General features: G+C 42.9%; 1 protein-coding gene across 2 annotated transcripts; it reads right to left on the bottom strand.

The window, feature by feature from the left end:
• Positions 1-9,387: 9,387 nt before the first annotated feature.
• Positions 9,388-11,024, bottom strand: LOC148479143 (E3 ubiquitin-protein ligase TRIM39-like). Of its 2 annotated transcripts, XM_088454871.1 has the most exons (2): positions 10,774-11,006; positions 9,388-10,644 (listed from the first exon to the last, which is right to left on the bottom strand). In XM_088454871.1, exons 1-2 carry the CDS (start codon positions 11,004-11,006, stop codon positions 9,423-9,425), a joined length of 1,455 nt encoding a protein of 484 aa, XP_088310997.1. In that variant the 3' UTR covers positions 9,388-9,422. The 2 variants fall into 2 exon arrangements, with proteins under 2 accessions (XP_088310997.1, XP_088310998.1); XM_088454872.1 differs by having other exon boundaries at positions 9,388-11,024.
• Positions 11,025-13,821: the final 2,797 nt, after the last annotated feature.

Raw genomic sequence — 13,821 nt, 5'->3', positions numbered from 1 at the left:
CAAACCTATATAGAGTGGACATCCTAAATTCTAAAACTGTTATATTAAAAAACATAAACAAAAGCAAAGATTATAAATCTAGTGTGTTATTAAGATTAGAATGTAGAAGGCCAAAAATTGGGTGGACTACACATGGTTGATTGATCAACCATGGCAACTGGATTATTGTCATAAGGAAGAGGAGGCTACAAACTGAGTGTCATGTTATATGAGTTGGCCATATGGGCAGTAGCGGTTCCAGGCACGGGCAAGCCGTTCCGTCACCCGGAGCGCTGTTTCCGGAGGGCGCAGGAAACACCCACCTCCCTCCCAGCGCTATGGGATATATTTAAGCTCAGCTGGGAGGGAGCGGAGGAGGGAAGGGGCGGCAACACAGGACGGCACTGGGCGCAGCACAGCCTAGCGCCGGCCCTGCATATGGGGTATGTTGCTGTTAAGGGATCAGGCTTGTTAACAGTGGACACATTATTATAGTTGTTGTTATTCTGGGTTGCCATCTCCTGAAGGGTGTTTAGAGACTACCTATCATCAGCTCAGGCATAGACACTTCCTAAGGAACAGAACTCTGCTCTCTGGAGGGAAGCCAAATAGGTGGGAGCCCCTGTTCCAACATCTGAAGCTCTTCTCTCTCCACATCATCTATTATAGATGAAAAAAATGTCATCGGGGACATCTAGCTCCTCTTTCTGTACCCTGCTCACCCTTTTTGGACCGAAAGTCCAGGATGGATGGTTTGGAAGAAGAAGACCTAGCAACAGATGGGGATGGTCATTATCAAGACCTGGTCTCCCCAGTGGGTGTAGTCTGGGAGGTATTGGTTGGCAGGCAGCGGAATAACAAAGGCATCCATGTTGTCTGTACTCACTATTCCATATTTCAGTTTGCAATTCAGGTAGGAATAAAGCCAGCTACAACAACACAGAATCACTGGATGTCTTAGTGCATTCAGGCCAGATGCGATCCATGAATTCCCAGACAGATGAATCCTTTGCTTGTGATAATCTTTGATAATTCCTGGCAAAGGTGGGTGTTATAGCCAGACACTTTGAAGGCTGTAACTTTGAACTGCTTTATAGAAAACATGTGAATGAAACCTTTCCACTCTGCAGAACATGATGGAGAAAACCCTTGAAGTTCAGCACCTAGAGCATATTTTTTCATGTTCTCTGAGTCATCTTCTGACTGTGTAGAAGATTCTCCACACTGTAGTCTTCCATTGTGACTTTTTAATGGTGATTTCAATGTTGTCCACTGGCTGAGATCCATCTCAACTGAGGGTTGGGTTTTCCCCATGCAAATGAGACAATTCACATCCAGAAGGTGACTCTTATGTTTAGCCATGGTGTCAGTCTCTCTTTTGGCAGGATTTGCACAATCTTGGTCTTGGGGGCACCATGATGAATCAGACAGATCCTCTAGGGTAAACTTCTGATCTGGTGTTGTATCTATCTCTATTAAACCTTTGTGTGTGAGTTTAGTCATCTGCCGCTTGTAGTGGAGCTCTTTTTCTGCTTTCTAAATGTTCTCCAGACACAACATAAAATTTAAACTGAAATTTTGCATTTAATGCTCTGTTCCGCTTGTTCACATATCTAAGTAATATGGTTAAGTGGACAGTGGGAACAACGGTAATTTGAAAGCCACTAACTAACTCTGTTTTTTTTAATGTCCCTGTACAGGTTGGGAAATTCCTTTACAGAACAGAAGGTTTGCAAAGGATTATTTAAGGCAATTGTCTAATTTTGGAAAGCACACTTCCTGTTCCTGGTCCCCTTCTGGGATGAAAAAAATCCACTCTCAGCAAGCAGGCATGGCTCTCAAGAAAGAATTCCCAAGAAAGACACAACATAAGACTTAAACCTTAAATCTGAAATGTTGCATTTAATGCTCTGTTCCGCTTGTTCACATATCTGATATGGTTAAGTGGACAGTGGGAACAACGGCAGTTTGAAGGCCACTTTCTAACCCTGTTTTTTTTAATGTCCTTGTACAGGTTGGAAAATGCCTTTACAGAATGTTTGCAAAGGATTATTTAAGTCAATTGTTTTTTGGAAGCACTCTTCATGGTCCCCTTCTGGGATGAAAATCCACTCCTAGCTGCAGAAGCAGGCACAGGATTCTCAAGAAAGACACAACATAAGGCCTTAAATCAGGGGTAGCCAACCTCGGTCCTCGAGAGCTCACGTTTTCCAGATGACTTGTAGCTGGTGCACAGGTGTATTCATTACTCACCAAAACATTTAGAAAGATCCACAGTCCATCACATCATACTGGATGGAGGAATGGAATCCGGCTATTAGCCTCACATCATAACCTAATAGATCCATTTAGACTACTAAATCATAATAGCAGAGAATTTACATTCTCACATGTACATAATGTCTTTACTAGGATATTGATCATATTCTTGCTGCAGACTCACTTCTTCTGAGACTACAAAAGGCCTATATAGGAAATATCTTTATATCAGACCATGCACCCATATATTTAGACATTTCTCTGAGCTCCCCACAAGATAAAAATAAAAACTGGCGCTTCCCATCCTACCTATATGTAAAAGAGTATTTTAAAAAATATTTAAAAAATAAGTGGGACTGCTATAAAAGCACCAACGAGATACACCAAAACGATCCAGTTTTATTTTGGTCTGCGGCTAAGGCCATTATGCGGAGCCACGTAATCACCTGTATGACACATAGTAATAAAGAACGAAGGGAAAACGTTCAAAAACTTAACCAAAATGTTAGCGAAGCTTACCATAATTATCTGACTTATCCATTAGACACCCATAAAGATACTTACATACAACACAAAAATCTCATGGAAACTTTCCTTTCCAAAGAAGCTCAGCTGAAAGTGTCCTACGCAAAAAATAGATATTTTAGATGGGGTGGGAAGGCGGGAAAACTACTATCATATATGGTCCGCCAACAATCTAAAAGGAAATTTATTTCCAAATTAAAAAAGCCCAAGTAGTACCATCACTTCACAATCTGACATAGCAAATAACTTTCATTTCTTTTTTTCAGAACTATATCTAGCTAATCCTGACTCTCCCCAATTAGCTTTGTCCCTACTTTCAGAGTCTCAATTATCAAAACTAACAATGTCGCAATGGGAGATTTTGGAATCAGATGTGACAGTCGAAGAGGTCCAGCGCACCATCCAAACATTTGAACTTAAAGCTCCAGGGCCAGATGGCTTTAGTGGCGAGTACTATAAGCTCTTATGTGATGAATTGACCCCTGCTCTTACGTCCCTATTTCAGCATATCATAAAAGGCAAGGCGTACTATCCAGACTTCAACGAAGCCCATACTATACTACTGAAAAAACCTAATAAGGCTGAGGAACTGGTGGGGTCCTATCGTCCCATCACACTCTTAAATCAAAACTTTAAACTGTTAGCAAAAATAACTGCCACCCGTCTACGAACTCTGATGCCTTCTCTTTTGAATCATCACCAATTAGGCTTTACGAATTCCAGACATTCAGTTCTGGGTATTAGATCTGCTATTTCTGCCATTATTGCATCTAAGAACTGCAGACGCTCTCAAAACGTCTTGCTAAGCCTAGATGCTGAAAAGGCTTTTGACAAGATAGCCTGGTCACACCTTTACCGGGTGCTGGTAGAGAGATCATATGGCCCTAGATTCATTGGTTTGATCCATTTTTTCTACTCCAACCCCACTACCAAACTGATTGTTAACAATCTGTTAGGGGCCCCAGTCCATCTTGCTAGGGGAACAAGGCAGGGGGGTCCATTATCCCCCCTTCTCTTCAATTTAGCCCTGGACCCCCTGCTACGTATCCTGCAAAACCTAAAAAACTTTGAAGGCATTCCTATAGGCTCTAAATCTGTGAAGATTCTAGCTTTTGCTGACTATTTACTTCTCTTTTTCTCTAACCCCGAAGATAATATGGTGGAGGTCATATCTAAGATATCTCAATTTGGCCTAATTTCAGGATTTTCTATAAATATCCAAAATCGATAGCCATGGCTTTATCTCCAGTCCAGTGTCCCCGATGGGCAGCTAACCTAAATATCCAATGGGCAAATTCTTCTATCCCTTACTTGGGTATTCAATTGCCAAAAAATATCTCTTCACTATACTCACTTAATATTACCAAAGTAATTTCCAAAATCACGAAGGAACTGGGTGATTGGCAAAATCTACAATTATCTTTTTTAGGTTGTGCACAACTTATACAAATGATATCCTTTCCAAAACTATTATATGTTTTACAAGTATTACCTATAGTCCTAACTAATAATTATGAACAAAACTTGAATGCCACTTTCCGCCGCTTTATATGGAATGGCAACAAACCCAGAATCAGCCTCCCTCATATAGGTTTTTATAATCAGGCAGCTATTTGCCGGTATATTAGAGACTGGATACATGCTAAAACCACTACGCCAATACTGAATTGGAACAACAGCTCATTCCAGACTTTAATCTTGTAGCTCTGCAATTTAAGGTGCGTACACACTACACGATATGCTCCCTGAGCGATATCGTCTAGTGTGTCCCCGGCAGGCTGTGCTCAATGTCGTTCACGACATTGAGCACAGCTGCTGAACGATATCATTAACGATATCGTTCAGCGCCGGGCTCTCTTCCCCCATTCCCCAACATGCAGCAACCTGACGACATCGTCAGGTTGGCCTGCATGTTAACCCGATGAACGATGATGACGAACGACCCGTGGGAACGTGCGTCGTCGTTATCGTTCATCATTTTGGGGTCAAAAATGGACGATAAAGTGGACGACTGAACGATAACGATATTGTTATCATTCAGTCGTCCACTTTAATCGCCCAGTGTGTACCCACCATTAGGGAGTCACTATACCCTATATCAGGTTTTAACAGAGTGACTATACCTACTTTACAGATTGATATTCTGGTTGCTAATAGCAACATATGCTGATTACCATCAAGGCTCTACATAGAGTTTAAAACATCTATCATTTTTCCTATGATATATTGGAAACAGTATGTGTTTAGATTATTAATGTAACATTCAATCTCTTTTTTCATTTAATGTGCAATGTTTATATACAGTCAGGTGCATAAATATTGGGACATTGACAGAATTTTCATATTTTGGCCTCTATTCTCCACCACAATGGCTTTGAAATGAAACAAACAAGGTGCTTTAACTGCAGACTTTCAGATTTAATTTGAGGGTAATTACATCCAAATCAGGTGAACGGTGTAGGAATTACAACGGTTTCTATATGTGCCTCCCACTTTTTAAGGGGCCAAAAGTAATGGGACAAACTAAACAATCCTAAATCAAACTTTCACTTTTTAATACTTTGTTGCAAACCCTTTGCAGGCAATTAAAGCCTGAAGTCTGGAACGCATAGACATCACCAGACGCTGGGTTTCATCCCTGGTGATGCTCTGCCAGGCCTCTACTGCAAATGTCTTCAGTTCCTGCTTGTTCTTGGGGCATTTTCCTTTCAGTTTTGTCTTCATCGAGTGAAATGCATGCTCAATCGGATTCAGGTCAGGGGATTGACTTGGCCATTGCATAACATTCCACTTTTTAGCCTTAAAAAACTCTCTGGTTGCTTTTGCAGTATGCTTCAGGTCATTGTCCATCTGCACTGTGAAGCGACGTCCAAAGAGTTCTGAAGCATTTGACTGAATATGAGCATATAATATTGCCCGAAACACTTCAGAATTCATTCTGCTGCTTTTGTCAGCAGTCACATCATCAATAAATACAAGGGAACCAGTTCCATTGGCAGCCATACATGCACACGCCATGACACTACCACCACCATGCTTCACTGATGAGGTGGTATGTTTTGGATCATGAGCAGTTCCTTTCCTTTTCCATACTCTTCTCTTCCCATCACTCTGGTACAAGTTGATCTTTGTCTCATCTGTCCATAGGATGTTCTTCCAGAACTGTTATGGCTTTTTTAGATGTTGTTTGGCAAACTCTAATCTGGTCTTCCTGTTTTTGAGGCTCACCAATGGTTTACATCTTGTGGTGAACCCTCTATATTCACTCTTGTGAAGTCTTCTCCGGATTGTATACACCTACCTTCTGGAGAGTGTTCTTGATTTGGCTAACTGTTGTGAAGAGGTTTTTCTTCACCAGGGAAATAATTCTTCTGTCATCCACCACAGTTGTTTTCCGTGGTCTTCCGGGTCTTTTGGTGTTGCTGAGCTCTCCGGTGCGTTCTTTCTTTTTAAGAATGTTCGAAACAGTTGATTTGGCCACACCTAATATTTTTGCTATCTCTCTGATGGGTTTGTTTTGATTTTTCAGCCTAATGATGGGTTGCTTCATTGATAGTGACAGCTCTTTGGATCTCATATTGAGAGTCAACAGCAACTGATTCCAAATGCAAATGTCACACCTAGAATCAACTCCAGACCTTTTACCTGCTTAATTAATAATGAAATAACGAGGGAATAGCCCACACCTGTCCATGAAATAGCTTTTGAGTTGATAGTCCCATTACTTTTGGCCCCTTAAAAAGTGGGAGGCACATATAGAAACCGTTGTAATTCCTACACCGTTCACCTGATATGGATGTAATTACCCTCAAATTAAATCTGAAAGTCTGCAGTTAAAGCACATCTTGTTTGTTTCACTTCAAAACCATTGTGGTGGTGAATAGAGGCCAAATATGAAAATTCTGTCAATGTCACAATATTTATGCACCTGACTGTATGTTTTTAGAGTTGAACTGCAGTTAATTTTTTCATATGTTCAATAAAATAATATATTTATAATTTTCACAGCCTATGTTTTTTATATAGTGATTAGCGCAGACACCTTATTTGTATTCTTGTTCCTTTTTGAGGGTGATTTGCAGGTATCCCTCTGGTGTCAGCAGCGAGTCTCTATATTAGACAACACCTGAGTGATTAGCGCACCAGTTTTTTTTTCTCTTCTTGATCTGCAATGTATATGTGGGCACAGCAAGGCACCTGACGGCCCAGGGTTCCCTGCACACCCTGCTGTTCCCCCATCTCTGAGCTTGGCGTGGGGAGCATGGCGAGGGTTAGAGATGCTGTTCCTGCCTATGACCATAGGGGTCCCTTGTAACGTTTTGCGATGGGGATCACACATGTCTGGTTATGATTGTGGTCACAGGTACATGTTAGATGCACTCTGCAGGGGATTGTACATAACACATGTATAATCAGAGACAGAGATTTATACACATAATAGATCACATTCATGTATGAGATTTATTATTATTATTACAGATATTTGGACATATACTATAAGAATGAGCCAATAACCAAATAATTCCTGACTACCAGGACGGTGTCGCACAGTCACATGTTCTGGTTCCTGTTGGACTGAAGACTGAAAAAAGTCTGATAACCCCCCAACAATCTACACACTGTGCCAGCTGCACCCCCTATTTATATGGCCGATAATGTCACACGTTTCCCAAATTATGTCACTAAGGAATCAGTCTCATATTATTTATGTGTCATTTCCTGCATGTAATAACATTGGGGTCAGGGGTTACAGCAGGAATATAACGGATACTGTACAGCTTCCATACTGCGTGGGCCAATCACTGATCAGTCTGTGCCGACACACATCACATGACCTAACGTAGGTTCCCTAAAGCTGTGCTTCTTACATCCAGCACTCAGGGCACCTAAACAGGACATGTTTTCCATATCTCCTTGCTGGAGCACAGGTATATTCACTATTGACTGTGGGGGAAATGTATAATCTTTGGAAAGAGATAAAGTGGAGAACTTGCCCTTAGAAGCTGATTTGTTGGTACGGGCAAATTCTCTACTTTAATTCTCTCCAAGGTTTGATACATCTCCTCCTGACACATTATAAAAGATCCACAGGTTATGCTAATTATTTCACTTGTGATTTTGTGAGTAGACCTGATAAACATGCACTGTTAGTGTGCCCCAAGGAGAGACAGGATAATCTTATTTTAAGAGGTAACTGTCCTCAGTCCTATAAGGCAGGGGTGGCAAAACCAGTCCTCAAGGTGAGATTTGCACCTAGCCGATATAACGGGTGGTCCCCACACAGGGAACGTTCTGGTGTCCAACCGCCTGATTTGCCGATCCTTACCCCCACTGACCTGCATGGGATCATTCATCGCTTCACCAGATCAATTGAACAAGCAGAAAGATTTGGAGAAGCGACGGATGACCCCCACAGAAGCACGCAGCGGCCGATATCATGCACACACTTGGAACGCTACAGCAGCAATATTGTTCCAATTCATCGGATAGGCTACTACTGTTTATCGCTCCGTGAATTGGGGCCTTTATAGTTTATAGACCACCTGTGGATCTGTAGAATGTGTCAGTTAGAAATGAAGGCAGCGCATGTAGTAAAATGTGACAGATAGTAATGACTACACCTGTGCACCAGCTGGGAGGTCTGCAATACGTGTAATGGTAGGGGTCCTCGAGGACTGGGTTGGCCACCCCTGCTATAAGGGGTCATATTGCTTGTTTGTATGTTCTCCCCTCTGTAAGCGTCACTGGGACAAAATAATATCGACAGGGTTAACCCTAACCCTAAAAATCATGAAAAACCTAGTGTAGCTGTACTTCATGTCACTATGTACTAAGGATGAAAGAGTCTTGAAGTACAACTTCCAATAAAAAGAGCTTTAGAAAGAAAAGCACATTAACCCTTTGCATACATCCCAGCCAATGGGATAAGTGTAGCAGTGAGTACAGAAGGGGTCTGTATCCTGGGTGTGGATTGTTACGTCTACAGTAAACAGGTAGACAGTCAATAGGTCGACAGGGTCATTAGACTGACAAGTAATTGGTTGACAGTGACTTAGGTCGACAGGGTTAAAAGGTCGACATTCAAATAATCGAGAAAAAAAAAAAGTTGACACATGATATTTTTTTTTTGTTATTTTAGCCAAACTTTAAAGCTAAAAATCATGAAAAACCATGTGCCGACCTTTTATTCCTGTTGGACTTTTAACCCTGTTGACCTAAGTCATTGTCAGCAAATTACCTGTTGACCTGATGTCCTTGTTGACCTATTGACTGTCGACCTTCTGGTGTCAACCTATTGATCATGCAACCTTATAATGAGAGTTTCTAATGCTGGGTACACACCTAACAGATATATCTGCAGATGATAGTTGTTCATACACACTGACCAACCATCATCTGGCCGCGGGTTGTTCACAGACATATCGCTGGTACACATTGGCCAATAGGCACACAATATATTAGCTGATCAATTGATTGGCCAATATATCTTCCAGTGTGTACCCAGCATAACACACCAACATGGCAACACATCCAGTCACATGGGTCACACAGTGGTAGGGGCTCAGGTATAGCTCCACCCACTGCTACATTATATTGGCTGAATGTTCCCCCAATCAGATTCCCCTCCCTGTGATGTCACCAGTCTCTGGGCTGGTTCCTTATGGTAATTTCTCCCAGCACCTAACTCCCCCAGATATAGTTATACACCCTTCCCCTGATCCTAATGCAGCATGAAGGGGCTCAGTGAGGGCGGCTGTGACTGTGTGTAAGTGTATGATCCTGTCACACAGAGAATAAAAGGACAGCTGTCCTGCCTCATAATCTAGATATATCCTCACTCTGTCACAGGGGATATTGTCAGGTAACCGAATCACTGTACTGTTATGTATCACTGAGTACTGATTATTATACCTATACACACACCAGGACTTATTATTATATCCAAAGACTGACTGATCTCCTCTCCTGCCTATACTGGGATAACACATCCCCACCCTCCAGTACCATGATTTACTGACATCCACTTCCCAGTAATGTCGCCCTGACGAGAATCCCCTGGTGCTTATTACCTGGTCACACTGAAATCTCTCTGGTGCTTTTGGGCGATTTTGGTTTATATGTGACAATGATGCAGTTTTCCTGTCACCTGATATCTGTATATAATCACCAGCTGTGGTTACATCCAGTAATATGTCTGTAGCTTCCTGCACATAGATCCCTGTATTTATACCTGTTATTATATCAGATAATGTGTGTAATGTCCCTGAGATGAGATCCACATCCAGATCTCCTGCACCACGGACCTGGTTATCATGTCTCTCTGTGTCCTCAGTATCACACAAGTCACCTGTGTCTGGTTCCTGTAAGACAGTCACTGGATCAGACATGTTACACAGCTCCTCAATGTGATGCATCTTCCTGGACAGCTCATCCTTCTTTATTTCCAGCTGCTGGATCAGATCAGAGACTGAGAGTGAAACGCGCTGTTGCTGCCTGGAGATCTCACTCAGGACTCTTTTCTCCAGGCCTTCCAGCTGTCTCCTGATGTCTCTAAACAGGGCAGTGACTCTATCAGTTGCACCAGCTGCTTTTTCCTGATTTTCTCTCCTGCACTCCTGCAGACTCTGGACTCTTTTCTGAGTCTCCGCATTCTTTGTAGTCAGTTTCTGCAGAACATCTCTCAGCTTCTCCTTCTTCTTCTCAGAGGCCTCATCCAGTGTCTGCACCAGGTGTCCCCGATGTTCTCCAGCCAAACTGCAGGACACACAGATACAGGCAGCATCCTCAGTGCAGTAATATTCCAGGATCTTCCTATGGATGGAGCATTTCCTGTTCCCCAGGGAAGTGGTGGGATCACATAAGACGTGTTCTGCTGACTTGCTGTGTACTCTCAGGTGTTTATCACACAGAGAAGCCTCACAATGCAGACAGGATTTAGCAGCAGGTACAGGAGAGCCCACAAAGTAAGTGCAGAAGATCCCAGTCTCCTCCTGATCTGGCCGTGTAGACAGGAAACTCCTCACTATGTTACATAGCTTTTTGTTCCTCTGCAGAGCAGGACGTTTCTTGAATGTTGCTCTGCATTCAGGACAGGTATAAACTCCAGACCCCTCCTGTGTATACAACACGCGATCAATACAGACCCGGCAGAAGTTGTGGCCACATCTCAGGGTTACAGGATCTGTATAAATGCTCAGGCAGATGGAACAGTCCAGCTCCTGTCTCAGATCAGCAGACGCCATCGCTGGCAGCAGGAGAGAGAAATGAAGGTGAACTCTGACATTCAAGATACCAGTGAGGTCACATTCTGCACACAGGGCGAGGCTGGGCTGTTATATCTACAGAATCAGTTATGATAAGAGACACAGCCAATACATAAAGGGACATCACACCAAAATATATATTAACATTGCAGTCATTTAATAAACTGAACATTATTATGTACATTGGGCAGAGAATATAATAAAGGGGGGATTTATTTTTCTTGTCTCTGTTGTCATTTACAACAGCCTTGGTATTAAATATAAAAATTTTGTATTTAAACAATTTGCTTGTTTTTTTTCCAAATCCCAAATCGGTGCATTATCTCTGCTGTATACAGAGGGGATTGTATATAACTGAGGACTAACAGCAGCGTATTTGTTGCAGAGAGTATAAATAGTTTACAACATGGGCGCATGTGATGTTACCTGGGGTAAACCAGACACATGCACTACTCCTGCCGCCTGGCGCACACCCCGAGCTATGGGTGACTATACATTATTGTGCCAGCACTTACAGTAATTTATACCAAGTTTGTGACCATCCTGCATTAGCCCCATAGTGTGTTCTGGCTGTGCAGCATCGTACTAGGCAACATGTGTCACTTGTGTGTGAAATAATACACGTCTCAACACACTGGGACTTGTAGTGCTACACCGTCACAGAGACTCAGGTTACCTAATACACTATTGTAAGATTATACATACAGGGGGTGCTGTAATGGTGCCAAGCTCCTATAAGGGAGATGGGTGCCAGGGGCCCATAGGCCAATGGTAGGATGGGCAGGTAAGTGAATCCCACCTTTATTACCTATGTAGCTCTGCCAGCAAGTGGGCAGCAGTAGGAGCTGATCTGGGCTAGCAGGGGTTGCTGGGAGCCAGCTCTAGCACACACTGGGGGTAAGTGCTGAGTGCATATAGCTAGCAATCACCCCCAGGCAGCAGCGTGCAGTCCATCACTAAGCTGCAATTAAGGAGATTGGTTCTCCCATGCCATTAGCAGCGAAACGCGCATTGGTGTCTTGCTGTGCCTGGCTGACCTAACTCTGATACATAATATCTAATACTCTGTATGTATTATAGTGATCCTAAGCTGAGAAGGCTGATATTTGTGCTTCTGTGTGTGTCTGATATTATATAGGAGAACACGGGCTATGACCTGCGAGGTGTTACGACCAGGGTCCCTGCAAGGGAACTTAGGCCCTCATTCAGAGCCGCTCGCTATTTGCGGTAGTTCGTTTTCTAAAAAGGGGTGGCTATTCAAATGAACCGTTCGCTCTTTGCGGTCTGTTCACGCCTCTAAGTCTGAACGAGCGAGCAAAACATGCAAACGAAAAATTTGGAAAATACGCCCCCTGGCAGCTCGCACCATACGTCATGTCCGCTATTTATTAGATTAATCGAGTACATCGACCAGCGTATGAACTGCTCGCTATTCTTGTGGTTGGTTTTTTCAACCACTATTTTGCGAGCAGTTCTGAGTTAAAAAAAAACAAGTGACGTGGTCAATGACGCTGCTGGATTAATTATGCACACCCGTAAAACGCCCGTTTTGACCTTTAAGCACGCCTACCATCGGATTTCCACTCCCCGTTTTCAAGCACCTTCCCCTGTTACCACCCACATACGCCTCATTCTGTCACTCAAATTAGCAGGCATTCGCTATTTTGCGAGCCAATGAATTTCGACCGCACTGACTGGTTCGCGCATGCATATAATGATCCATACGCATGCGCAGTTGGGCAAACATCGCTCGGAGCGAACGAGCTGCCGCTTACGAGTGGCTCTGAATCAGGCCCTTAGTTATATGTGCATGTGTATTATAGACAGGTAGTAAGTGGGCTATGGCCTGCGAGGGACCTATACAGTGTATACATGTGACTACATTATTGTTAGGATAATCTGCATATCCTCCTTCCCATGACTAATAGTCCCTATCAGTGATTTATATAAGGAAATACTCTCTGTACTACTATATGTAATATGCTGATTGATGATGCATATTGGGATTAAGCTATAACTATATTCCATAGACAAAAAACCTTACGGTTTTACATGTCCCATTAAGGCTGCTTAGACATGATTTAAAAATTCACAAAACCTATTGAATTTTTGCCACTCAAACTCCAAAAAGCAATGAAATTATGATCATTAAGGCTGACGCCTTAATGGACGTGTTCCTTGCGTAATACAGATATGGTATGCCATGACACCATGTGGCGAACTGGAGTTTCAGCACTCTCACAGAGTGAGATTGCTGTCACTCACAAAACGGTGGCGCTGCTAATTCACAGAATTGTGTGATCATTGGAATACACACATGCAGTCTATGCAACTGAGGTCTGAGCAGTTATGTGGCACACACATCCCACTCAGTGCCCACAATCTTCCCATTTGTTCATCACAACAATCCCATTGGGTTCCAACATCCTTGTCACTCCATACATCCATCTCATTAATTTTACACATTCAGCTCCCTAATTGCTAAAACTATCATACTCTGCCTATGCATGTACACTATCTTCGCCTCCATGCCGCTATACCTTCCCTAACCTCTACAACTGTGTGTTCTCCCAACTCTGCCAGTTTGCATGCCCTTATACACACCAATATGTCTTTTCCCATGTGCACCGTCCTGACTTCCTGCATGCGTGCCACTGTTTCCTTCCATCTGCACCACTGCCTTGCCCCTAGCCATGTCATTCTGTCTTCCCTTATCTCTGCCACACTTTATTCCTCCATCTGAACAACTCTGTCCCCCCCAACCATGCCACTCTGTCTTCCCCCCCCCACCCAC

Source organism: Taudactylus pleione, unplaced genomic scaffold, assembly GCF_031769625.1.
Source record: "Taudactylus pleione unplaced genomic scaffold, aTauple2 ptg000634l, whole genome shotgun sequence".
NCBI lineage: Eukaryota > Metazoa > Chordata > Amphibia > Anura > Myobatrachidae > Taudactylus > Taudactylus pleione.
The sequence above is the reverse complement of the archived record's forward strand: the minus strand, read 5'-3'. Positions and strand labels throughout refer to the sequence as shown.

Bases quoted from the DNA above. Each gene is read 5' to 3' on its own strand.
- LOC148479143 (XM_088454872.1), bottom strand. From the start codon at position 11,006: ATGGCGTCTGCTGATCTGAGACAGGAGCTGGACTGTTCCATCTGCCTG.